The sequence below is a fragment of the Lathamus discolor genome, chromosome Z (assembly GCF_037157495.1).
Source record: "Lathamus discolor isolate bLatDis1 chromosome Z, bLatDis1.hap1, whole genome shotgun sequence".
In the NCBI taxonomy this organism is placed as follows: domain Eukaryota; kingdom Metazoa; phylum Chordata; class Aves; order Psittaciformes; family Psittacidae; genus Lathamus; species Lathamus discolor.
In genome coordinates this window covers 12,558,619-12,586,229 of record NC_088909.1, presented here as the reverse complement: position 1 = coordinate 12,586,229, position 27,611 = coordinate 12,558,619, and the positions used below count along the sequence as shown (strand labels likewise).

The following is a 27,611-nucleotide window of genomic DNA, read 5'->3' as shown; positions in this document are numbered from 1 at the left end:
AGTGATCTGCCATTGAGTGGTGGTTACTGGTCACTAACATTACTTCCCTGGATTTCTGCTCTTTTTCTTCTCCAGTCCCATGATGTGGTGAGGCCCTTGATAGAGGCTTTTGCTGCTGTATCAGCATTTGTGGCATTAGAAAAATTTGTGACAATAGAGCAAAACTTTGGATTCCACAACTGGGTTGCTTAAAGACATAAATAACTAAGAACAACCCCAGTGCATAACTGTCCTCTTCCTCCTCAGTCCTCCCATGCCTGATTCATGCAGCAGTCACAGCGTGACAGCAAGTGTTAGTCTTGCATAAAAAACTGACAAACTACTTGCTCAATGCAGATTGGATGCATTCACACGTAATGGCTCAGTGTGCTGGAATAATATTACAAGCACATTCTGTCCAATTTCATCTTCAGCTGAGTATAGTAATTCATTGAATATTGCAATACACTCGTCAGATTCAGAAACCTTTTTATTTTATTAGGTTTAATTCCCTGAATAACTCTATTTCCCCCACAGGATTGTTTGGGAATGCCTTACACTAACAGAACCAAGAAAAAAAAAAGTATACAGCAGGTATGTGAATGAGTAATTCTGTCCTGTGACAAAAACAATGCCAAGACTTTGGGGGATTTCAGAGTAATTCTACTTCTGCTAATACAGGTTGTCTGAAGACATCATTGACTAGATTCTGGTGGAATAACTAAAACCAGGTAAATTATAGATAGGCATATACCTCTCCTAAGCCCTGGGTTTTTCAAAGACATCTGCTCCCCACGCACAGTTGATATATTTTGAGATGCAGAAGGCACCTCTTTTCATACATGACTTTTAACATTTACACTGCTTTTATGATCCTGCAGTACCTCTGTGGCACAAGGCCACGGGTGCAAACGTGGGTGGAAAAGCTGTCAGCATAGCGGAAAAAATATTCTGCTGAAACTCAAAACTTGCAGAAACAGCTGAGTCACTCTTTTGCAGTTAAGGTAGTCTGGGCTTGTTACCCTCTTCTGTGCCTCTGGATGGTGCCTGGCACACACCCCCATCCGACTGCCAGTGACTCCAGCACACCTCTAAGTAAGAACTGCCTGGGAAGTATCCAGCTGACTTTCCTCACACAGGTGCATTCTGTCATCCATGCACAGGAACTGAATGGATGCTGACTGTCCTGGACACTCAAAGGCCCTGGGTACACACAGCAATGCAAGTAGATTTGCAGTGGCCAGCTCATGCACATCAGCTCTATTCTGGTGTGCAAGACAGCACTCATCAATACCGCCAACTTGGAATCATAGAATATTTAGAGTTGGAAAGGACCTTAAGATCAGCTAGTTCCAGCCCAGGGACACATCACACTAGACTATGCAGCCCAAGGTTCTCTCCCACCAGGCCTTGAACACTGTCAGTGATGGAAAATTTACCACATCTTTGGACTACCTGTTCTAATTTGATCACAGCTCTCAAAGCAAACCTCCCGAGGATTAATGTTTTTTTAGACTTTCATTATGTTAATGCTTCTTAACAAAACATCTCAGCTCAAGTGCACTAAGCTAAAGGAGACAAAAAAATGAAAAAACATCTTGTTGTTTATCATTTTATTTTTTCCTTTTTGTCCCTCTCCCTCCCCCTTCTATTTGCTTTTCTTTTTAAGTCTCCTGATTCTCCAGTCAGCATTACTGTTTTGGCTGGGAAGAGGGAGCTGCCTAGGAGCCATTTATTAGCACATAAAATTACTGAAATTGCAAAGGTCCAGAAGTCATAACTACCAACAGATTATAGACTCTACTGGTGCAGTAACATATGAAATCTGTAAAGCTCATTTTAAAAGGAACTCTAGTACAGCCTGTATATTTTGATCCCCAGAAAATATAATCTGGCTTGAAAATCTTTTGATCCTGTAACCTGCATTTTAACCAGAATGCAAGATTTTCCTGAAAACTTGTAGTTGTGTATCCAAATCAAAAAGTCTACACATAAACAACCACTTAATTTGCATGTACAACAATGTGCCAGATTTTCAGCATGTAAGAATAATTTTCATAAGAACTGCAGCAACAATATATATTAATTAGCTGCACCATACATACACAACAAAGCAAATGTTGTCACTGGGATTTGCCTGCTTGTGAGGCAAGTTTGCCACTGTCAAATGGCAATATCAGAAGGTAACTTTTGCCTTTTAAGCCCCTTAACAACAAGCACACTCTGAGAAATCTTCCATAAAAGCTTATTTCCCAGTTTTGTATTACATGCTAATGTGACAGTCACTTCCTTGCACCCCTGTATTTCCTCCTCCAATGGGAAGATATATTCCATAACATACATCATAAAGCATGCCCAAGATGTACACATCCCCCAAGCTTCACTTGTTCCTTTACCCTACTCTCCCATCACAGTGGAATTATGGGTGGGACACTTGTGATGGAAGAAATGCAGGGAAGAATTCCCCTATGTTTCAGAATTTTCCTGAAACTTGTCTTGTTCTCGTATTTCACAAACCCCAGCAGTCCTCCAAGAGCACTTTGCTTTTCATGGGAAATTACTCTGACTGGGGCAAAATACACTTTTCTAAATAAACAGTTTGTGTTATATAGCATGAAGGCTAAAAAAAAAAATAAATTAAGTAGCCTCAGCTACTTTCACTTTACCCAGTTACTTTACTCAGGCCTACATCCTGCCTGCCATCCCCAAGTGCACACACATACCCAAGGTTTGGCTGGATACCATCTCAAGTGCTTGGCCCTCTAAGAGCAAAAGTCAGACAACTTGTTCTCTCTTGGGCACTCTTTTCCTTTATTCCTCTCCTTGAATATTTGCTCTCAATCCAGTTAAATTTGATGCAAATTTTGCTACTGACAGAATCAAACTCTGAATATCTTCACTTCTACAACCTAACTGCAGCCTTTTTTATTCTCCCTTCTCTAACTTTCCCTCAGTATCACAGTTTCTTCCAAATATATTCCTCTTAGTCTCCAGCAGCCTTGTTTATGCTTCTGCTCACTGGTGGCTGCCCATAGCTGGCCTGCAATGACCTGTACTGTAGCACCATGCAGACAAAGGGAAACCTGCTTTCTCCACGTTTTACATGCACCACAGCACTGGAAATGGCATTGCCAGACTCATGGTAGAGTCTTGCTGTGCTCATTTACTCAGCCCTGTTTCCTCAGTTAGCAGAGTGCCTGAACAGTGAACAAGCAGAGCTCAGATACCAACTGAGTTTCTATCACCATTAACTGCATGATTTGCACAGGGAAGAGCAGCCAGATCAATACATGAACTTTCTCTCTACTAGCAGCATACCCAAGAAAGAACATAACTAGGTGTCCTTCCAGTCAACCAGTCCCTCCGAGTCAACCAGTAACGCTCAGTGAAACCAATGAAAAGACACCTATAACCTGTACTGGGCATGGAGCAGCCATCTTGACAGAAGTACTTAAGCCTTCAAAAAACATTGCTCAGTTATAAGCACAAAATACAGGCACCAAACTATGTACTGTTTAGCTGAGCACTAAAATGTTTTCATTACTTGAAATCTCCTCCACTGAAAGGGGAAGCACAAATTTCACTTGATCAGATGAATACATTAGAACTCTCCCTCTCTCTGCCAGATGCTCATAAGCTCTTGCAGGGATAATCCAGGTCACTGTAACCCTGAGGAATATATTCAGCTACTGAACAACAAACACCAGTCAAGTTGAGAAACATCTGTCACTGTTTAAAATTCTAAAGAATTCTTCCATGTACAGATTAGCAAATTAAAGTTACAGTTATATTACTGATAGTTAAAAAATCAGATTTCCTACGCTACTTGGTAATCAAATTACTAAGTAAATTACATGAACTAAAAGAAAAACGTGAATTACATTCTTCACATATTACCTAATGACATATATAGTTACGGGTCTTATGAAATTTCCACTTGGAATTTGCCTTAGCAAAGGCCGCCCTTTAAATTAGTTTTATCAACTCAGAATTCTTGATGTGATATTTGCAAATGTTATTGCTCACAATGCAAACATAAAGCAGCATACCTAGAGCTTTATTTATTTACATTACCAACATGTTCACTTGATGCTTTCATGTGGTAATCATATACTGACTTTTTCAAATAAATGTTGCCAATAGAGTTATTATATACATTCCTTGCTTAGCAAGCCAAATAATAAAGTGCTATTCTTAAAACTACAGTCTAGGGAATTGAATCCTAGTTTTATTGCAGTCAATAGCAACCCCCCTAGCCTCCAGAAACAACTGGAATAAGCTAATTCTGCAACCAATAATAAGATAGGTCAAGAAATTTTTGGTATGAAAACTCTGACAATCCCATTCTCTTGGTATTTAACATGAGTTCCAGTAAACACAGGAGGGTTGCTGACTGGAATGAAGCAAGCAGCACTGGCACATAGCCTTCCAAATTTTATATTATTTTATGAGAATTCTAAATGCTAATTTGCACAATTATGAATCAACAACAGACACTCATTTCAGCCTGACTCTGTCATCAGGGTTTTAACTGAACTGGCATGTCAATAAAAACGTGAAAATAACTTAAAAAGTTAGTTAATATACATTCCCAATCCACCAAACTGAACTTGGCTCCACCAAAGCAAATTAAATCCCACTGTATAAACGACAACACAACGAAAGTAAAGCGTATATGTTACAGAGATGACTATAAGCTTGTATATAATAGCTAGAATATGTGGTACTTACTGACCAACAGCAGGTCTGGCCTTCAGCCCTGATCTCACAGTTGCTGGTTTGGGTGTACTTAATGGTATTTGTTCACAGCATCTCCTCTCACCGAGGAACTTCAATACAAATCACATGGTGGATCCAATACACATCAGCAGCCCTAGATTTATTTGGTTCTTGAGGCAAATCTACAGCCAGATACATTAGAAGCTGTGGAGAGAACACCCAGAGTGAGACAACTGAGGTACAAAAGTTCCCTAGTATTCAAGAAAGCTCTGAAACATTTTGAAGCATTACTCAGCCATGACTTTGCTGACTCCAATGGGATCTTGCCATACAAAGTGGTGCAAATGCCTGCAGTGGGGTTAATTCCTAAATACGGCTCTTTATTTTAAATGTAAAGAATTAGAAATCATAAAACCCTGCTCAGAAAAGGTGCTGTGCTAACCCCTCTCTACAGTCATATGCTACTGACTCTCAGAGAAGCTGCACTCAGAAAAGCGCTCACTGCTGCCTACTGCCGAGCATCCTCACATTTCAAAGGAGAAGTTCTCAACCTAACAAAGGAAGGAGTAATGCCTAAAACTAGGGGAGGTCTTGATTCTGTCAACTAGGAACTGTTGCTGAAAGAAAAGCTGCCCTGAGCTGCACAGTAAATACAGTCAGTGCAGGCCAGAGCCAGCTTCCGCTGCATGGGCCCAATCCTGTTCCCACTAAAGTCAGTGGCAGAACTCCAAGTTGTTTAATGGGAACTGCAACAAGCTTTCTATCTACTTAATATAAATGAAGATACGCATCTCCTCTTTGACATATTTTGGGCTCAAAGCCATTGGCTGACACTTGTTTGGTTCTCTGCATGTATGTGACTCATGGGATAATATAATGCCTGATTCCCATTCTGCCAGACCTGTCTTTCTCCGTGGTTAACTATTAGTTTCAGAGGCAAGATGCAATACTGCAGTAAAATAAGATGGTGTTAAACTAAGAAAATTGCACTTTAATATTCAGAGTAAATGAATTGGATCCCCTTTTGTGAGGATTCCCTTCCAATTAAAGAGCTATACTCACAGAGTCCTTAAGACATCAGCCCATCACTCCTCCACAGAGATGGAGTTTGTGGAAGTCTCTAGCAAAGTGCTTGGCAGGCAAGGTAAATGTAAACATGCTGGCTTTACCCTGCCAGGACAGCTTGAGGAGAAGCATGATAATGGAAATGACATAAAACAGTCTGTGTTCCAAACAGTTGATTGTTTCAGACTACCTACACAGAACTGGGTAACTCTGGATATACAGGTGTTCGATGAAGTACAAGCATACACTGATTTTCCAGCAAAGCTGTATTCAGGATAAGGGCAAGACTTCTCTATCTGAGTGCATAGCCTAAGTTTGAGATACTAAGTAGTACCATTAAAACAAACAAACAAACATAACCCAACCAAACAAAAACTAAAACACTAATAATATAATATGAGCTGAAAGGAATTATCTGAGCAGACAAATTCTTCTGAAGTTCCTTGTGATATGCTTATTAATACTAAGTGCTGTCTTGGCTTTAAAATGCAGTTACCTCAAAGGTAATACAACATTTTCGGATCAGTTTCATATCACTCTTTCAACCACATATCACGTTTTCAATCAGTTTCATATCACACTGAAACATGGGTATCTCCATGCAAGGTGTGTGTCTGCATGGGATTTCACTTGTAGAAACACAGATTTCATTACAGGGAGACAAAGAGATACTCAGAATCAGAGATGTCATATATAAAACATTGTATTTTACTCAATCTGTTATACCAAGAGAGGGCATGGGCCTGCCTTTACCCAGTTAGACATCTACCATTCTTTTTACCATTGACTTGGGTTTGACCCAATTCAACCAGAAAATTCCAAACAGTAGGCACAAAGCACTGTGAAGCACCTGCTTTCTCCTAAAAAGAAAAATATCTTCCACTGCTCCCTTTCAGTGTGGAAATTCATGTGAAGCACTCCGAGACCTGTGCTGATCCTCCAAACCCCTGCAGCAGGTGGATGAGGCACAAAAGCTCCTTAGAGGCAAACAGCCTGTTGCAGTGGAAAAAGAAAATTAAATCACAGAGAAATCTTGACATTCCTCCACCACCCCCAACCTGCTGCAGGACTGTGCTACGGTTGTGAGCAATCCCTCAACTCTGTACACAGTGCTGGCAGACAACTACTCCCTTCCTCCCCAACATGTGATTACTCGCTTGGCCTCTCAGTCACTGCCCACCTATATGTCTCAGCCCTCTGTGTCCCCATCCTCACGTCTGGGGCTGGTGAGGGGTGGAGAAGGAAGGACTGCAGAGGCACACTTGTGCGGCAGGGCGGGCAGTGGCTGGCAGCATCGCAGCACTGCTGCATGTAAAAGGAACAGGCTCGGTGGGAATCTCAAAAAGCCACCCCGCAGTCGTGCAGACAAATGCTGCTGAGTGTACACACACCCACTCCACCCCGCCCAGCGCTGGAGCTGCTCAAGCCTTTGCCTAAGCCAGAACAGCCTTGGTGCAGGCTGTGTGCGGGTGGAGAGATGAGTGGCAATGCCACATGCAAGGCCAGCCCCTGGCCACAGTGCTGCCGCACTTACCTGCTGCATCCATGGCATGCTGCAGCAGTACAGACTGCCTGCCATCCACTTCTGCAGCAGCGTGGACTGGCAGCTGTTTTCACATGAACATGCTGGACAAGATGATTGATTCCCAGATGTCCCTTTCAGCTCCATCTGTCCTGCAGTATTTGGAGTAGACAGTGCATAAAAATCCTTTCCATTTAATGCACGTCTGAAACAGGCATAGCATGGGGTAACACATGAGACTGGAGTGCTGCAGTACTACTCACGCTGACCCTGGTGTTGAAGCAAACATCTCTGAACACACCACAGTGAGAACTGGGCAGCGGGACATGTTGAAGGTTCAGCCATGTGCTGGGCGAGGACTCAGGTTGAGAGGAAGAGACAGCGCAAAGCTGCAGCTGTAAAAGGGTGGGAGGTGGGTGCCAAATCAAAGCACAGGCTGCAACGAGCACAAAGAGGCTGCAAAAGAGCACTGTGCTGTCAGAACTGTTCTGTCTAGGCCCTGGCTGTGGGCCTTGTTGAAGGCTCAGCCTGCAGTTAGGGTTAGGATTAGGGAATGCTGCTCATTTTGGCATTGTGTTTAAGGCAAGTGTTTCTGAACACTCTTCTGCTATCAGTAATTTACCCTTTCTAGTATTCTGGGGCATGCTGTGTTTATACAACTATTGAAACACCTTTGTGGCAGATAGGTGATCCTAATTTTGAATCACAGAATGGTCAATTCTTCTGCCACCAAAGACCTGCTTAATCCACGGTTCATTTAAATTAATGGAAAAATCTGCTTTGTCCAAGGCCAGAAATGATTTGCTGAAACCACACACACACGGTGAGTCATAGTTCAGAACATAACTCAAAACGACCAGGACTGTATTCCCATGCCCTAACCACTAGATTACAGTCCCTCCCACATATACCCTGCAATAATCTTTGCTCAAATGATAACAGCATTTCCCCACTTTACACGTTGGACAGCATTACTCAGTAAGGCACATCATACCCGAAGGGAGTACAGCTCTGCAGGGCCGGGGGAGGAAGGAAGCACAAGTAAAAGTCATTATTTTTGCCCAATACCACTGGAAGTTAACCATTCCTATGGAAAACAGCCAGAAATTTACACCTAAGTGGAAAACAAAGATTTTCATCCTGCCCCTCGCGTATCTTTTGACACCCGGACCAGCGAGTGCTCGCAGACCATTATGGTGGACTGCGGAGGGGCAGCCCTACCTTTCCTGCACTCGGCACACCGGCACGAACCCTGCTTCCAGAGGAGGCAGAGCCCCTCGGCACCCTCAGAGCCTCCCCATCGATGCGGTGCGGCTGCCCGCGCGGGGCACGCCCGGCTGCACTCGGGGCTCTTCAGGAGTCCCTGTGAGGACAGGGCCCCATGGCCGGGCATCCCCGGGCGGGCGCCTGCCCCTTCGGGGTGCTCCACACGCCATGGCGGCCGCGGGGCTGCCGCTCGGCTCCCCGGGAGCAGGGGGAGCAGGGCCGCGGCTGGATCTGAGGGGGTCCGAGCGGCTTCTCTTCTCTTCACGCACCTGCGGCGCGGCCGCGCTCCAGGCGCCCGGCCGCCGCACAGGTAGCGCCCCGGCCCGCGGCCCGCAGAGCGGAGGCCGAGAGGTGACCGCGGTGTCCCCGCCACCTCAGGGACCCTCGCCCGCCGCCGGGCCAGCGCAGGACGGGGCCCGAACCCACAGAGCCCCCGGGCCCCGTACAGCTCCGGGCGGTGTCTCGGCGCCCGACCCGGCCGCGGCGGAGCTCCCCAGGGGAGGGGAGGGCCCGAGCCGCGTCTCGCCGAGAAGGGCCGGGGAGCGGAGCGGGGTCTCCCCGCGCCGTGCCCCGCGGCACTGCGTGACCCTCGCGGCCAGGACCCGGGCCTCGGGCCCCGGGAGCGTGTCCCCGGAGCCGCAGGATAGAGGAGGTCCCGGCCCAGCGAGGGGTGGCGTGAGGACGAGCGGAGGTGGCTCTGGTACGGCCGTGCATCCGACACCGCAAGCACCGGGGAAGCTGCCGTTCCCTTAAAGGCAACCGTGTGTTTATTGCTCGGGGATGGGGAAGAGAGGGAGATGCGCTCCAGAAAGGTCACTGGTGCTGGACAGGGAGAAGGGGGTCTGGAGGAAGAGGAGGGCAGCACGCTTCTGCTGCAGAGGAAGAACTGGAAACACACTGAGAGGCAGGTGGTTATGGTAGAATATATGCTGTTTATTTATGAACGTAACCAGGACTTCTGACACACTTTATATGCAGCTTCCCCCCCCCAAATTAAAAAAAAACAAAAACACCAATGTGTGTGCATATACATACATGTATACATACCCATACACACACCACACACACCCCCCCAGCACTGCGCTTCTGCTGTCACGCTTAGGAGCAGCTTCACATCCCCATCGTGGTCTCTTCTCCCATCAACCGGACAAACCATTCAACTGGACAAACTTCTGTGCAGCAATGACAGGAAGAATCACTCTGCATTGCTGCCAGCGCTCCCTCGAAGGGGGGCCTGTTGGTTTGTTTGTCTTTCTCTCACACTGGGAGAAACTCCAGAGTCCAAAGGTGCTGCAGCACCAGCGACAAGCCTCCTGGCCCCATTGTAGCCTCACGGCCTGCATCCCCCTAGGCACCCTGCCTTGGGGCCAGGAGGCAGCCGCCAGCCCAGGAAGGCGACACACACTCACACTCACCCTCCCACACAAATAATAAAATAACATTGCAGCACAAGGGCATAGTCTCTGTCACCAGATAAGAAAGTTGTGTGATGGCAAAGATCTAAGTAAAGCAATAAAAATAAAGTGTAGCTAGTATACACGGAAAGGCTTTCACATTACATGAGGCACAGCTTGGACAGACAGAGACTCAGAAAGGAGCTAAATGTCATGGAATAAAGCAAAATACACTTAAGAGTCCATAGTAAATACCCGCATCGATAGGTATTTATTCATTTGTGCTTCGCCACGTCGTGACATACAGTACAAGACACTCCTGCTCTTCCTTTCGATGGCGGGAGCCCAGCACATTCCCTGCAGGCTGCTGCTGCATCAGTCCCAGGCCATCCGTTGGTCCTGCAGCAGTGGTGGCCCCTGTCCCACTCCCAGCCAAGGCAGGGGACAGGGCTCAGTAGAGGCAGCCCAGCCAGGCTGGGGCAGTCCTGGCAGCACTCCTGCAGCTGCCCCACACCTCGGTGCTCCAAACGGGCATCCAGCACTGAAGGTCTCTCAGCCCTCTTCTCGCTGGCCTCCCCCCGCCACCCCTGCCTGCTGCACTGCAGGCTAGCTCAGGGCACCCCACAAGCATCCCCAGGTGCCCTGTTCCTCAAGCCTGCATGTCCCTCACCCTTTTTCCTCGCACGCCGCCAGGCCGGGGGGAACAGAAAGCCCCAAAGCTCCTGCAGCTAGCTTTTAAGGCACATCTGGATTCCTATGCGTGCTTTATTACTACTATTATGATTTACCCTGTGTAGACACGTGGGCTTTTTAATTCCTTCCTTTCCCTCCTCATTCTCCTTAGAAAACCCACCATGTTTTCAGCTTATTCATGTGTCATCCTTAAGGCACAAACCTTTTAATACTACAGCTGCCTGGCTTCTCGTATTAGTTGTTAATTGTTAAAAAAAAAAACCCAAACACCAAACAAAACAAACCCAAAACAAAACAAAATCATCCCTCCCCTCCCCCCCACCCACCCTGAAATAATCTGAGATCGCTGCGCTCTGCTATGTATAGTATCTATAGGTGAGTGAGGGCAGCGAGGGTCCCGGCGCTAGGCGCAGCTGCCCATGGCCTTCACCAGCGAGCTCTCGGGCAGCTGCCTGAAGATGCCCCGCAGAGTCTCCAGCTCCCGGGTGAGCTGCTCCACCCGCTTGCGCAGCCGCTCGTTGTCGGTGGTGAGCTCCAACACCTTCTGCTGCGTCTCCACGTTGCGCTGCTTGGCCTTGTCGCGGCTCTTGCGCACCGCGATGTTGTTGCGCTCCCGGCGCACCCGGTACTCGTTGCTGTTCTTGTCCACTGTCTTTTTCGATTTGCTCCGGTGGTCCGCGGGCATCATCTTTAGGGCGCCGGCGGCGGGCAGGCCGCCGGGGGGGTGTGGGTGGTGAGGATGGTGCGGGCTCGGCACGGGCGTGGGGGGCGGCGTGGGGTGCCCGGGCTGGAGGTGCATGGTGGTCTGCGCGCAGTGAGCTATCTGGTACTGCAGATGGGACGGGTGCTGCTGCGGAGCGTGGTGAGGGTACAGGGCCGACAGGGCCGCCGACTTGACCTCCTCCTCCTCGCGGGGCTCCTGCTTAATCACCAGCGGCCGCAAGCCGGGCGCGGCGATGCGCTCGTACAGGGGATCGAGCTTGCCGTCCATGTAGCCGGCCACGCAGCCGAAGAGCGGCTGCTGGTGGTGCTGCTGCTGGTGCCCCGGCGCCGAGGCGGCGGCGCCGGTCCCATGCATGCTGTGGAAGTCGAAATCCCCGGCCAGGATGGCCTTGGCTTTCTCCTGCTGCTTGCTGTGCTGGAAGAGGTCGGCCAGGAACTCGTCGTTGAAGGCGGCGGGGTCGATGTAGGCGCTGATGTCGATGGAGTTCTCGTTCTCGCAGATGTCGCCGAGCTCCGCGCCGCCCGCAGCAGGTGCCGCCGCCGAGGGAGCCTCTCTGTAGCTGTAGGCGCTGCCGGGCAGGGGAGTCTGGAGCTGGTGGTGCTGGCCGCTGCTCATCGGGGGCCGGGAATCGACCTCGTAGAAGTTGGCTTGCTCCATGAAGCACCTACAATCTGCCGGGCATGGTGAAGGGCTCCTGCAATCCAGGTTTCGGACGGGGCGGCGGCGGCAGCGGCGACGGTTCTACCAATCCCGCGGCACCCCAGCGGCGAAAGGCACCGCGCTGCACGGCGCGTTCGTGCGGCGAACGGCACCGCTCGGTACGGCGCGCCTGGAGCCCGCTTCCCGCCCCAGCCCGCCGGAGCCCTGCCTGCTCGCCTGCCCGCCTGCCCTGTTGCTAGTGGGTTGCCGCGGTCCTGCGTGCCGTATATATACACGCCCGCAGCAGGACCAGGGATCGCCCTCTAGTGTCCTGCTGGGAACCTCCTGCTGGGAGCCTTTGACCACCGCGCCGCCGGGCCCCAGCGCCGCGGCCGGGCAGAGCCGCCCTCTGAGGGGAGCAGAGAGAGCCGCCCGCACCCCCGCACCCCGCTCCCCCTCCCTGTCGCCCCGAGCTTGGCGGTCGCTGCGCGCTGGGCTCCGCCCGCCGTGCAGGCTCCGCGCTGATAAGAGGCCCCGGGAAACGTCGCGGGGACTTTGCGCCCTCGCTGCCCGGGTCCGCTCCGGGGGCAGAGGGGCCGCAGGCAGCGGGTACATTTCCACCGCCCGCCCCAGCGGCTTCCCCGCCGCGCCGCGGGGGAAGCCTCGACGTTCACCGTCACCCGCGCGGTCTTGCAAATATTTGGCCAGGCGGGAATTCTCTCTCCTCCGGGCTCCCCTGCGGGACCCCAGGCAACGTTCACCGGTGACCGGCACCGCCGGCCCGGCTGCACCGGCGGGACCAGCGGGACTCTCCCGGTGGCGACCACGGGCGGCGCTAGGACTCATCCCGGGATAGCGCCCAGCGGGCCGGGGCGGAGGCCTCGGGGGGAAGCGGGGGCTTCCCAGCGCCGCTCCGCCGGGGGGGGATCGTCCTCTCTGCGCCCGTTGTCTGGCAGCCGAGCCCGCAGGAGCTGCCATCTCCGGCCACCTGCGGGCCAGCGGCCCCGGTGCCTCCGGCAGCCCCGCGTCTCTGACCGCACGCGGGAGGGGTCGAGTGAAGGCGCGGAGCTCCCGCTGCTCCCGCCGCACGAACCCCGCAGGTAACCGTGACTACAGACACCCCAGAGGCACGGGCAGCGGTGTCCCGTGGAGCGCTGCGCCCACCGACCCTCGCCCGCCTTTACCCGAGGTAAAGCTGGCCCGGCCGCTCCGGCTCCCCCGGCGCGGCAGCAGCCCCCACCGAGACGCCGTGCGCCTTCCCAGGCTCCTTTTCCTGGCGGCTTCGGAGGAGGCGATCGGTTCACCCCTCTCCCGGGGCAGCCCCGGTATAAAGCCGCGGCCTTGTTCGGAGCCCCCGTGTCAGCTGCAGCTCGGAGGGGTGAGAATGCGCCTGATGTTCCCTCGCTGCGGTCCCTCGCAGTGTGCAGAGCAGATGTAGCTGTTCCCCCTCGCACATCCCCTCCGCGGGCATTCAGCTCTGATACTCCAGAAGGTCCCTTTGAAAAGCGCGTAGAAAAAGGACAAGTCCAGGCCGTTGGAGCAGGTGCAGGTGTTAAATTGCGACAGGAAGATTTGCAGAGAAAGCGACTCAAACATAGTGGTGGCTGGAGAAAAAGATAATGGAAATTGCTGCAATTCTCATTTATAGGTGTTGTAGTAAAACAGAAACTTGGAACAGTAAATTCTTTGCTCAGAAAGGGTTTGACAGATTCCTTGCAATTAAAAACAATTGACAAACTCTAAAACAAGAAACAAAATTACATCATACCAGGAGCCCACGTTTTTGTATCACACAATGCATACAGGAACCTGTTTCATGAGCAAAAGAGAGACCAGGGGTTCAGCTGGCTTTTGCACTCTTAGTGTTCTCTCAGGAGAATGGATTCTGTGATTACAGCAGGAAAACATTAATTGACAGGGTACAGAATATACTTTTCACCCTTTGATACCAACAGAAAATTAAAAATCAATCCTAAATTCTTTCTATACACAGTATCTACAAAAAGATACGTGTTGGCTTCACTGCAGCAACAGTGCTGCAGGAGGTGCTTCAGCCATCCCAGGAGCTGCAGCACTGTCTGGGCAACCCAAACACTAGGAAGAAGAACTCTGAACAAAGTCATGACATGGAGGAAAAAGCCTCAAGTCTGTGACAGGAGCAAGTTTGGGGTGTTTCAGAGTGGAGAGTAAAGTGCCACTGACTACACCTGACTGTTCAAATTCTGCTTGTTCTACTCAAGTGAATACAGAAAAGGGACAAACCCAGAGATGGACTTTTTACCTGCTGGGAGGAATATCACCTGGAGTAGCAGCTGGTAAGCAGTTTATACTGGGAGCTTTCAAAAGGCCTTATCCACCTCTCAAGTCAGCAGAAAGAGGAACAGGCTGCGGACATTTAAAATAAAAGGTCAGTGCTCCATGAAACAGCAGAAGCATATAACTAAGTTTGTCATTTAATAACGATACCTACGCCTCTGTAGTCTTAAAATGCTCTCACATTTTACAATCATTCTGAAATTAAGGCCTAACCACATATTAAAAGAAATTCAAAGTAAATCAGAAAGTTTAGGATCAGATTCCATTCCTAATTACTGTAATTAAAGAACAAGTCCCCACAATTTAAGGACTGGTTTGCTTGGTATCTTTTTTTCTTTTTACATAGACCCCTTTAATCAAAGTTAAGAACTTTTAAATAATCTCTTTTTACATGAAAACATAAATTTCTGTTCAAATTGTATAAAATGAGGCTCCCAGACTTAGACAAACAAGACAATTCTTCATCTTTTTATTGTCCTTCCTTCCTTAAAGGCAAGTAAAACGTTTAGAACCTGATCATACCCCAGACAAGCACATATGCATATTTCACATCCAGTAACTGGGTCCAAATATTTCAACTCTTATGTCAAGAGAAAACTTCTGTTCTCATTGCCTCAGTTCCTTGTGTCAGGGAGTTAATATTCCTAAAAGAGGAAGGACGTGTGTTGCATACTATGGATCCCTGAAGCAGCAATGTCAACTCTTGAGGGTGCTATTCTTCCATCTCAAAGCAGATCTCACTGCCTGGATGCTAGGGGAGGACAAAAGAAGTGCTCCACAATTCAAAACAGCAGCAGAAGTCATTTATACAGTCGGCAGCCGTGGTTTCTGCTAGTAGGGAAGGAAACTGAACAGAAAAACAGAATGATGGAGGAATGTGAGTATCAGTCTGCTTTATGTAAGTGAATTCTGTGACTGCTGAGAGTGTTTAATTGCACCAAAGTCTCTTCATTTCAGCTGAACTTGGCTCCTGTGCTGTTCTCAGGCCTCTGACTCCCCTGGGCTGCAAAACAGGTTACCTGGCTACAGGATCCAGGCTGGTTTTATAGGCTGTGTGGGCAGTACAGCACTCTGCTTTCTGATCCAACAGCTCGGAAGTATGTGCAGAACATGGCATGTGGCAGCCCCGTTAAGAATCAGAGTGCTATTACACATTTATTTTACTACCTTGTTAAATGAGAATATTTCATTGCTACTGACAAAACTCCAGAATGCCCCGTCTGCACGCAAAACTTCTCGGGGCGAATGCCAGCATGGCCCAGCCTCTCCTCTCTCCCACCTGCGGAACGGGTGGGGAGGAAAGGAGGCAGGGCAGGGATGGGCACTCTGGAGCTGGAAGGATAGTGCTGCTGTCCTGGGAGTGATAAGGGGATGTTATCCTCAGCTGGGCGTCGTGCTGTGCTGCGAGTGCACCTGAGGAGTAGGCAGGGATGGAGCAGCTGTAGTTTCCTATGTGCATAAAGAGCTGGCAATCTACCATCTTCCTTGTTGTGGTGTAGTGAAACACAAACTTCTCCCCTTTCCTCTGTTTTCTGCCCCAGGGAGGGGAAACGTGATACTGCACATAAAAGCTGCCACACATTACAGTTTTCAAAGGAAAAAGCTTTACGTGCAAAGCCTTGGAGACCAGCAGATCAGCATGCAGCATGGTGTGGCAAGCCAGCCAGGACCTTCCCTTCAGCTGGGAAAGGCAGCTCTCAACTGATTACCATTTTTGATGTGCAGTTTGGTCCAACAACAGATGATTTAATTACTTATCATTACAGCTTTTTCCTTTGGAGAACCACTGTTACATTTTCAATGATGAACTCAGATCCATGGTACCTTCCTCTTCCCTCTTAACACCATTCTTGTCTTCAGGGCCTCTATAACCATGTCCTCAAACCTGGCTGTCCTTGTGTTCTATTGGCTCGTCTTCTGAGAGCTCAGTCTTTTGCCATTGCCAAACTAGCTGACTGGGACAATCTTTTCACTTCCATATGCCTGCTTACTGCTTACCTCCATTCAAATGGTGCTCATAACCCAATCTGTTTCCAGCTTGTCACCTGTAATCATGTGCAACCAGTCTTTGAAGTTGTAGGTGGTTTACCTGTTCACAATTTTTGCATGGTTAACGAGCCATTACATACATAGTTCCTGTATTATAGTTAGCACCATATTTCACTATGTTCATGGTGCCCAGAATTTTCTGAATGCTTTTCAGACACAGGATTATGTTCTGTTCTAAAGAGCATACAGTTGAAATACCACAAAAAAACCCAAAGAATGTGACAGTATTACACCTATATCACCTCCCACCGTACTGTTTTCTTCTCCAGTATTAGGCCATCATCTTTGCCTCAAGACTTCCCCAAATAATGTTTACAGTCCTCCTACTGGTATGCAACAGTTATCCCTTCGCTCACTATTTGGCCTATCCATAAATCATCCATTCACTCTCTAGTATTTTACTTCAGACTGAACAATAACCTCCTTTCTTTTACACCTAAATTTCCCTTCCAATCTTCCTTCTACCTTACAAACTTCAGTGGTTTCTCCCACCATGAATAGCTCATGATCTTTAATTCATTCATGGTTACATCTCCCTGTGAAGTGGAACAATGTTGTTACTCTCTATTTCACAGCAAGAGGGCTAACAGATGGAATGACTTGCCAAGGCCACATAAGAAATAGGCAGCAAAGCTGAGACTTTAATCTCTCCTATGTCTTCAGCCAGTATCACAACCAATGAGCATGCGAAAGTTTGACTACTACTTCCCTACAAATGAAACAATTTTTCATACACTTCCTTGTTATTTTTTTTAAATTCAAAAGTTAAATTAATTTTTATCTTGAAATAAATTTATTTCTGAAATGAACAAAATTATCATTGTTTTTTATTTTTGCCATTGTATCTTTGAGGGAGTATATAGGAAATACAACTTATTTTTTAATAGGCTCTAGCTCTAGTCTATTGAATTGAAGACTCGCATTGATCCGAGTAGGAACTGATGAGACCCTTAGCTGGCATACAAATTGTGCAGCAGAATAGCAATAGGGTAGCTATCATACTCCAAACTCGGTTCCCGACCCTGTTTTTAGGGTCAGTGTTCTCAAAATGCTCTCCGAAGACTTTAACTCTTAGAATGTGGCGGGCTACTTTTCATGGCATCATCCAAGATGTAACTAAAAAAAAAAAAAAAAAAAAGAGAGAGAGATTAAATCTCCTTGTAAATCCAGAAAACTGGAACAAAGCTGGCACCTGTGTTTGCACACAGGTGACACCAACTGCAGGCCTTTAATTTAGGTGCTGTCAAAGTGCCTACATGAGCTATGCAGGGAATTTAGGCTCAATCCCAATGTCCTAAACTGCACTTAAGCCTAGATACTAACTAAAGGAGCAGCTATGACTGAACGCATATACTGGTAACTGTCCCAGAGCACACCTATGTGAACAGTGCAGTGGAACACTGAATCACACAAGAGTACCCTTGTTTGTCTATTATACAGGAGTTCTGATTTTGCATTAATCCTTTGAAAATAATCACGTAGTCATCCTGAAAGATTATTCACACCTGTTCTTTCAATGCGAAAGGTAGTTTATTGGGATAAGCATAACTTTGGCGGTGTTTAAGAAGACCATGTACAGTCAATCCCAAATCATCCATTTTCAGTAGTTACATTCATAAAGATGGGCTCATACATTTTGAGATGGCTACTTAAGTAAGGGGTAGCCTTGTCACTTAGATGTTACTCTTTGCTGACCTCACAAGAGTTTCAAAAAGAAGATGGTACTGCATGGCTCAGGCTTCATCACTCTAAGCAGTTCTTGTTTGCGCTGTGGACATTATTCTGGGAGCATCTGCAAAGATAAAATGAAAAGATTTATATTATGGAAATACCAAATATGTTAGGCACTTCCCTGAGGTACAGAAAAAGATCCTTTGCTACACAAAGAATTTACTACCAGAAGAAGATATGAAAAGTGAGAGTGATGGGAGTGGAAAGGAAGAGGAAGAACAGCTTATAAAATAGTCATGCCATTTCTTAATTATGTATTTTAGTACATGACATATCCTGCCACAAAATTTAGTCCATGGCATGGACTGAGTTCTATGTTCTCATACTCTTTAACTTTACTCTCCCTTAGGAGAGATTGTTACCAGGATCAAAATTAACTAAAGAGTTAAAATGTGGTAAAAAGATTAGATTCTGTAATATGGATACAAAATCCTCGAGTTGTCGTTCCGCAGATGAACACATGGCTGAATCCATGGCAGACTTCACTGGGCAGACTTCACATGGCAGAACTGCACAACGCCTCTCAGAGAACTCAAGGATCTGGTGGGCTTTTTACACTTCACTTACATTGAAGCTATTGTGTGATTCACAAGGCAGACAATGGAATAGCCTCTCTACCCAGTAGTTCTTAGTTTTTGATTCCCAGCCTGCAAATATTCGATGCTCAAAGCATCTATGCAATTAAGGACTAAGACCTGGAAATATGAAGATAATACACCTTCTGTGCAACCCTTCTTTATTAATGTCATAAATCATTTGACTTCAGTAGCAGAAAGGTTTGGGGCCACACTTGACTCATATTGTAAAATATCAGGTTTTGTAAGTATTGACTCTGTACTAATAGAAAGCACTTTTACTGCTCAATGTGGATACTGCCTTGTATCTGAAAGTCTGACCTCCCTGTTGAGCTAAACTCAGCTTTCTCCAATTATTCCACTGCCAGCCCAGGGATTACTGGTGTGAGTAATCTAAGCAGGAGTTGGCCTACTAAATGAAAAATGTCAAAGGCAGCAAGAGGGAAGGGAGTCACAAGGAAGCTCTGCAAAGTTCTTAGAGTCACTCAGTGGCATCACCAGTGAATCCAAACCGTGATCAAAGCAACCACCAGCACCGGGAAACAACAGACACACAGAGGAAGGAAGCAAGTTAGAGGCAATCTCAGCTTGAAATGATCGCGGTTTCGTTATCAATTTCAAGCTAACAGTGATACTTCTGGCACCAGAATTTCTCTGACTCCCCTAAGAATAACCACTGCACAAAGATGAGACTTAAGAGGTAGTTTACGCTTAGAAGTTGGTGTACAGTGCTCAAGTTACCATCTGCAGCATGTTGACCCTGGCACAGAGTGGTTTCACCTCAAGACTGACCATGCAGCAGGCTGATGGGGCAGCACCAGCTTTCCTGCAGCCACTGGCAGGTGATGTGAGATACAGCCCTCCACCCCCTGAAGAGATTCTGAAGGCCGCTTGAAAACATACAGAGGAAAGGACCTGACACACAGGTATTCTGCCTTCTAAGTCTTCATAGAAAGAGAGGTTGCACACAGACATTCAGTGCACTAATCGTGTTCATGAAAATAAGGAGACACTACTTAAATGTAAAATAAAACATAAAAATAAAGAGACATGAAAATGGGACATTACAGCACTGCCGGAGTCCCACAAGACTGCCATACTTATCTAAACTGGAATATTATGCTCTAGGTAAAACAAGTCTTAATCTTAAGTGCAGTAAGAGTTGATCACAAACTAGGTGAGATTAACAATCGATAGGTTTTTCCTGAAAGGATCACAATCCCATGAAAAAATCTAGAAACTAAGGCTGTGAGGTTACATGGACATTTCAAAGTTTTACAGGAAAACAGCAATGGCTACCTACAAACCATTCCTTCTGCTTAGTTTTTAAAGGCAGTTGACAGCTGAGCTACAGAGTGCTTTAAATAAAAATGACAGAATTCATACGAGTAAAACCAGAAGACTTCTTTTAATGGAAGCCATCATCTTCTTCATTCATTTTATGGAAGCATAAAAATAATATTTGATTTGCAATAGTATTTCAGAAAGTAAAAAGCTGGTGAGTACTGGCTGTTTGCAAGATGTTTTGGTACCTAAATCCTCATAAAGCAATGCTGAAAAGGCACTGCCCTTCAGCTAAGAGGTGGCAACAACATCGTGTGACTTACATGGTCATACAGTTAATACTGGAGTTACGTATAAGCAAAGCTAATCATTCAGCAAGAGCCCAGGGCTCAGGGGTTTCCAATTCCAAACAAAAAGTCCTTGCAAACTACTTGTAGTTCTAAGTAAAAAATGAACCAGTTATGAATTGGGCTCCCACACTGTAAAAATGTCTATTTTCTTTTTCCTTCTACTGCTGTAATTAAAGATAGGAAATGGGAATAAGTTTTTGGAGTCTTAATTATTCACTTTGAAGCACTCTTTCAGGCCTAAACAATTAAACTAGATGCTAAATGTATGCAAATTATATGTAATATATTAATATGAGCATAAATCCCACATTCCTTAACAAACCCCAACATTCTATTAATAGGGAATAGGAACAGTACAAACTGCTCACTTTTATGACACAAATGTGGTAAGTGTATCATAAAATGAAATTTAACATGACAAAGTAAAATTTAGTTTTTGAAAAAAAAAACGAGCCCTCCTGTATTCTTTAAAAGCTGGCAAAAATTCCGGATTTTTGATTACATGAGTTGCACCGTTCCAAAAAGAATTAATGCGGCATGTTTTAGTGTGGGCTGCTACAGTTCTGGGGTTCATTTTACTAAAATACATTATTTTGAAAGGAAGATAATGATCTATATCCTGCATGCCACAGAACCCATAGCATGGGGAGGATGAATCTGCGCTGGTTGTCTGCAGTCTGGCACTCAGCTGCCAAAAGAGAAAGACAGAAAAGCACAACCCAGCACAGAACCCTGCTGCTCCCTATCAGAGAAGCAATTGCTGACAGTAACAGCAGCCAACACAGATGGTATTCAGGTCTGGCTAGACAGTACAGTTGATAGTAGGTCAGTATCTTCCATTTAAAAAGGGGCTACTCCTTGAATGTTCACGGGCCTTTTAGAAAAGCTTAGTAGATGCAGTATTCCTACAACGAAGTGCAGAGCTTATGGATCCTTTACACTTAAGTCATCAAGAAATAATCTGCATCAATGGTAAACATTTAGACCACGTGGAAATTACTTTTCTCCTTTGTTAACAAACTGAAATAAACATCAATTACCCAGCTCAGGGTATCACTGATAAAGCTTGAGGCTCCCATTTCCTTCTCTGTTATGGAAGGGCAAGACACTGGGAGTGTCCAGACTGTAGGTGTCCCTTGTACATAGCTGTGCAAGCTCCGCAGCCATTTCCACTGGATGTGCAACAGTTGGTGCCTGTATGTTATAGCAGACAGTCAAACCCTAAATATCTGTGTCCCTATTATGATAAAAAGCCAAATGTTCAAACTGTGGGAAGTGCTGCAGGTAGAGCTCAGATCTTCTGACACATCAACTGCAGGAAGCCAGACTGCCGCAGTGCCAATGCCCATTTGTTTGAGTGGACTCCGAGCTATTCAGTCAAATCTCCCTTGCAGCACTGAAATACTTTTGAGTCCTTGGATCTACATATTTTGTCCATGGCTAAAAAAAGTCCATCTGGTGGTAATCAGAACATGTGACATGTATCACCTTTTTAAGCCCACTGAAAACCCAGAAGTCTAAAGACACTCAGAAAAAAAGTTAAAGGACAGGCACTCTTTAGTTTTCCCATAGCTCAGCTACTAGTGCTGCTATAGCATCAAGTATCTGAGAGCTGTCTGTGAACTCTCACCAAACCTACGGCCACAGGTAGTGTGCCTTCACAGGATGAAAGCCAAAGACAGGCAGACCACTTCAGAATAATGCTGCAGAATGAATAAATGCCCCTACATTAAGACAGTGTTCACACAAATGAAGTATGCTGTTATAAACTCCTTCATGTTTAAGGCATTGGCATTTGTGTCCAAGGTTTTCCAGCACATGCATTACACCCCCCAGTTTTGTCCCACCTGCTCAGTCCCTGCATGTCAAAGGGCTTTACACAAGAGGAAAAAGAGAACCTGAGGTGAAAGTACACACAAACAATGTACCTCGAAGAAATTCATTTCCTGGTAAGCAAAGTCCTTTTCTCCAACTGCCAAACCGCATTTCCACCAGGACTGTGGGTGACTTCAAAGCAACGCCTGCACTCCCTGCAGGAGGGCCTCAAAAACCTGGACAAACGACTGTGACTTTCACCACATCCACTATGTGCTTTGAAGGTTCCTATGATTGTGTACACCTTGGTGAAGTCCTCTTTGGAATGTGTAAGTTCAGCAAACACTGGGTATGCAGAGAAAGAGTCTTCTGGGAAGCCACCACACTCAGTCTCTGCCAAGTGGCTGCTGCACCATGTTGATTGCCAGTGCACATGCAGCACTGCGAGTCTATGAGAGCACGTTCAATGTCTTTTGAAGTGTTCTCTGTTCCCATTGCTTTTTCCTTCGCACGTTACCCTTTTTTTGTCCCATATTTTGGCAGACAGGCTGTTCCCCTCTACATCACCAACATTCACTTTATTGTAACATTGCTGGATTCTCTCCTCAGGCAAAATTCCTGATAATTTCAGTTGGTGTCTTCATTGTGCAAGAACTTCTGACCACGTAAGTCATGCCTGATGCAGGAAACCCCCTCACGATGGTTATGCAACTCAGAATGAGAAGTTTCCTCTGTATACACATCTGCTGAATTGGTTTTAAAGGCCAGTGAGGTGCAGAAACACGGCTTCTTGTTTTCTTGGAAGCATAAGACTTCTGACTATCAGAGGGAAACTGATCTAGTTACTGCTGAGAGAAAAGAAAGTCAGATGAGCTCTTCTCCAGTGACACTGTTGTCCCAGAGACATGCTATGAAAGTGGCTTTTTCCTACAAATTTGGCTGTCATGTTTATATTCAGCAGAAACCTAACACTAGATTGTGTCTGATAAGTTCACTATGACAGAAATATTCAGGAGCCTGCAAGTGTAATAGCTTATTCCTTCCGTGAGTCTGTAGGATACTGGAAGGTATGCGGAGCCAAAGAGCAGAGAACTGTGCCCCACTGTGTCTTTGGAATTTGCTTCCATTTCAGGAGGCAGAAAAAGTAACAACAATTAACTCACCAAATGTCGGGGATCAGCTTTTTGGAAGGAAGATGGCTCTGTTGAGGTAAGTACTTCTTTTCTTTTGGGGATGAGAGATTCTACTTGCCTTATGAAAGTATCACTGTCACTGACTACCGAGCACAAAATTCCCCTAGATGCCAGCAGCAGGAGGTCAATGACAGACGCACTGTAATTGCCAGTACACTTTCTCAAATTGTCCTCCCATTTATTTTGTGCCATCCAGGCATAAATAACTCATTTTCATTCTGTGAATAGAAATGAGGCAGAGGAAATAATCAGTTGACTATGCCCTGCCAGGTGACAAGCTCTCTGTTTCTTTTTTCTTTTCAAGTAGCTGTTCACTGAGCTTTTTATGGTATTTCACAGGCCATTTGGTTGCAGGGAATAATCAAGCCATGGATAAGGAAGAAATTTGTGTTCTCATTCTCCCAGCACTATGAAACTGAAGAAGAAACAGGGCTATGCCTCTCTAATTTCACTGCTTTTCTGGAAGGGTATTTATTTTAGGCTTCTGTTCTGAAGAAGCAGTTTAAAGTCTGGATAAAAATCATGCCTGAAACTATTTACTCTTCTTGATATCATATGAGTAAGGTACAGTTCTTCACCAGAGTATACCCCGTGACAAATAATGCCCTAGTAATTATGGGTGGGGATTTTCATGCGGTGACTGATGATGCCTTGGAAACGAGCCATGGCACTGTGCATTCAGAAGCTAAGCTATCTAAATCCTTGCAGACCTCATTTACGCTTTTGGGAATATAGGACAGGTGTGGCAGTTACTAAACCTGGATACTTGAGAATTCACCTCTTATTCCCAGGTGTGGGCCATTAATTCTCGCTCAGACTTGTTCAGTTCTAACAAGTCTCTTTTGAACCAGATTTTATATGTGCACATACACACACATGATACATAGCACTTTCCTTTCAATCCACTTATCTACTTTGTTTTTACTCATCTGTAGCTATGCAGCCTCACCTTACCTAACATTTCACATGCACGTGGCAGCAAACCCCAGTATTGATCAGTGGCAGCCTACAAAACCCTGTCACATTCTGTAAATACCAGAAGACCTGCAGTTTGCGTTGTTTAGTACAATTACTGAAGAAGTCCAAGTAAAACTCAAGCCAAGTCCCATTGAAATTCACAGCAATGGCTATACCAGTTTTCACTGGATCACTAGACGTCAGAGCAAAGCCCGAGAACACTCAAACACAGGCATAGGTTGATAAAAAACCTGTAAAATCCTGTTAAAAACCTGCAGAGGAACGTGGCACTCCTTCATTTTGTTAGATGCTCTTCCAGAAATCTGAACACTTTGGGGCAAAGCGACACACCTACAGCCTCCTCCCAGACCAAGCATTCTTCAGGGACATGCTTGATACTTTCAAACTCAAATACTTAGAAGAAAGCTTCTAATTCCATATTCTGATATTTCTATAGAAGGTCACATACAGTAATGCCAGCTGCTCTGCTCACTTTGAAAGGGCTTGTGGCTACTGTATACCAATGTATATCCAGCCATCACTATTTACTTAAAATACTTGGGTCATCTTCTAAGCAGGTCTCTGGAATACATGAAGTGAGGGGATGACACATGTTAAATGTTGAAAAAGTACACATTGTTGTGACAGTAATTTTGTGTGCAGAGAATTGCCACAAGACAACCAAGGATTACTCAGGGTAATGAGATGGCCTTCTACCTTCAGATCCTTCAGAGGCTACTGCCATAGTGGTACACTTTTCAAAGTAAAGTACCATCTCTGAAATAAAACAGCAGCATTGGAGAACATGAGCTGCTTTGGCATGAAGCACAACTACCTGACAGCATGAGGGATAAGCATAAGCTGGGTAGGGGTTTCACAAAAAAAGAGAATTTATCGTTAGCAAGTATTTTGTAGCTATGAAAGAGAAGCCTCTGATATGTGACTGTTGAGGGACCCAGCTTACTAACCAGAATAATGCACAAAAATTGAGACTTGCAAAAATGGGCACATCTTTTCTTATGCAGCTGGCTAGTTCCAAAAGTGCTAGCTAAAACTTCCTGATTAAAAACTTCAGCTTCCTGACAATGGCATGAAATGAAAGTATGGAAATGAAGGGATTAAATCTCAGGAAAAAATAATGCAGATTCTATTTGTATGAAAACATGACATACCAATCCCCCACTTAAAACTGCACAGGAAATAGGAACAGCTGTAGCTGGAAAGAAGTGTGGCAGGGAACACCTGGAAAGACACAGCCTGTGTTTCTAGGAAAAGTGATCACCGATACCTTAATTTTCTCAGACACTGTAAGGTTCCTGTGTAGCCTGATTCACCCAATTACCCAGCGAAGATGTGCGGGAGGGAACTGCTGTCTTTTTTTATGTCCTCCTCCATTCCCTTTATTCTGCTCATGTAATTGAGTCAATCTCCTTCCAGAAACCAGTATGAGTAACTAGATATCTGGATAACTGTAACTGATAGCTAAAAGTAAGGTAAGTAGCTCTAGAAGATACAGAACTAGAAACTGGAAACACTTAGTTGCGAGGCGTAATAACTGCATAGAGAGAAAGAACAAAGACATTGGATTTTTCCTGTAAATGAACTCCAGGCAGTGCTACAATAAAATGGATGTTTGCTATTAGAGCAGAATGGCTTCTTTCTCTACTTTGGATTTTATAGAACAAAAGCACTGTAACTTTCCAGGGCTATAGTGAGTCAGTGCTAGAATTAGAAGTACGATCCTGAAATAGTAGTCACCACTAAGCAACGTTTCCTCTCCTTTCTCTTCACCTATTCAAAAAGGCTACCTCTGACAAATCACCTATTAATAGACAAGTTTCTATCATTTACATTATTAAATTGATGAAAACCTCAGAAATTTTGTGCTTAACAAGTATAAGCTTTTTCAAACAGGTAGAGAGAGGTATTCATAATGCTGTTTCTTTCTGAATATTTTTTTTAAATATAGCCAGATTCCTGACAAATCAGCAACCCTGCTTTCTGAAGCTCTTACAGCCTCAGCTCTGCAAAATTCAGATTTCTAACAGTAGGATTTTGGCCATGGTCCTGAATGCAGAAAGTAATTCTTGCAATACCAAAATGAAAGGGCTACTTAAAAAAGGGAGGTCTGCAGTAATAAGATTAGGGAAAACCTCTGTTACAGACTTTGTACTTCAGGGATATTCCTGAATGAATGTCACCTCTTTGGTAATCGTAAGGAATGCAATCATATCCAGCGAGTTTTTCCTATCCAGTTTTGAACAAATCTGGGTTGAAAGAACAGTGGTAGCAGTTACCAAGAAAAGCATTTATTTTGTTATAATTCAGTGCATTTGCCCTCAAAACATTAAATATTACAGCCTGGAATGGTGCGTTTTTACCTAAGGGGCCTATTTATTTCCACTTGTAAAATACATATACAAATATATTAATTTCCTTCTCTGCTAAATCACTGGAAAGGAAATGACCAACTTCTCATCTAGAAGAATCCGAAGGTATGCATGGAGACCAGAGGGAAAAACTACACAGTAGCATCATATGTGAAAAGTAAACTTCTAAAAGGAATGTGCAAGTCTGAAGTAAAAAAATCCAGTGAAGGGTTATCCATGAGGGAAATAGAGGCAAATAGCTGAATACTTAGAGAAAAAGTGTGTTTTTAAAGCGTAGGTTGTACTCCAGGGTGTTTGTATGTTTTTTATTCTAGGACAAATAAATAATTGCCTACGAAGACAAAGCTAAGATGCATGAAGAATGAAATCAGACACAACAGAAGGGATTCAAAAAGCAACAAAATAGTTCTCACACTAAGTGGAAGGCTGCAGAGAACTTAAATGTTTTCGTAAGTGTTAAGGGAACCTACTGAGTGTGTAATAAACAGGGGCATTTACCCTACAGGCTCCTCTCCCCTTTACACCTTCTGCCTCCAATTCCCAGTTTATACATCTTCAATAGCATTTGTGCCTCTGACAACGATTCGCTGTAGATTACTTGAAGATGCTGAATACCCATGCAAACTTTTTCAAGGGCTAAAGTCTTTAAAGAATCATAAGACTGGATTATGCGCATAAAAATATGATACAGTGTTATCTACAGTCGTACAGGTAGACTGCTGCTCTAGCAATACATCCAGAATCACAGCAAAAAGGACTCCATCCCAGCCAGCGACACCTGGCTCCAGGGCTCCTGCGCAGCTCAGTAACTCACAAACAAGCAGGTAAAGGGTGTGTTTCAAAGCCACCTCTTGAGCAGTTCCCATATATTTATGTGACTACTTCTTAGATCGCTTCCATCGTATCCTGTTTTTACTGTAATGCTGTGGGAAAAAAAATAAATCCTGCAA

General features: G+C 45.6%; 1 protein-coding gene across 1 annotated transcript; it reads right to left on the bottom strand.

Moving 5' to 3' along the window:
- Nucleotides 1-9,463: 9,463 nt before the first annotated feature.
- On the bottom strand, nt 9,464-12,257 carry CEBPA (CCAAT enhancer binding protein alpha). The gene has a single exon (XM_065663155.1). The coding sequence runs from the start codon at nt 12,017-12,019 to the stop codon at nt 11,042-11,044; it is 978 nt and encodes a 325-aa protein (XP_065519227.1). The 5' UTR covers nt 12,020-12,257; the 3' UTR covers nt 9,464-11,041.
- Between the last annotated feature and the right edge of the window lie 15,354 nt (nt 12,258-27,611).

Bases quoted from the DNA above. Each gene is read 5' to 3' on its own strand.
- CEBPA (XM_065663155.1), bottom strand. From the start codon at position 12,019: ATGGAGCAAGCCAACTTCTACGAGGTCGATTCCCGGCCCCCGATGAGC.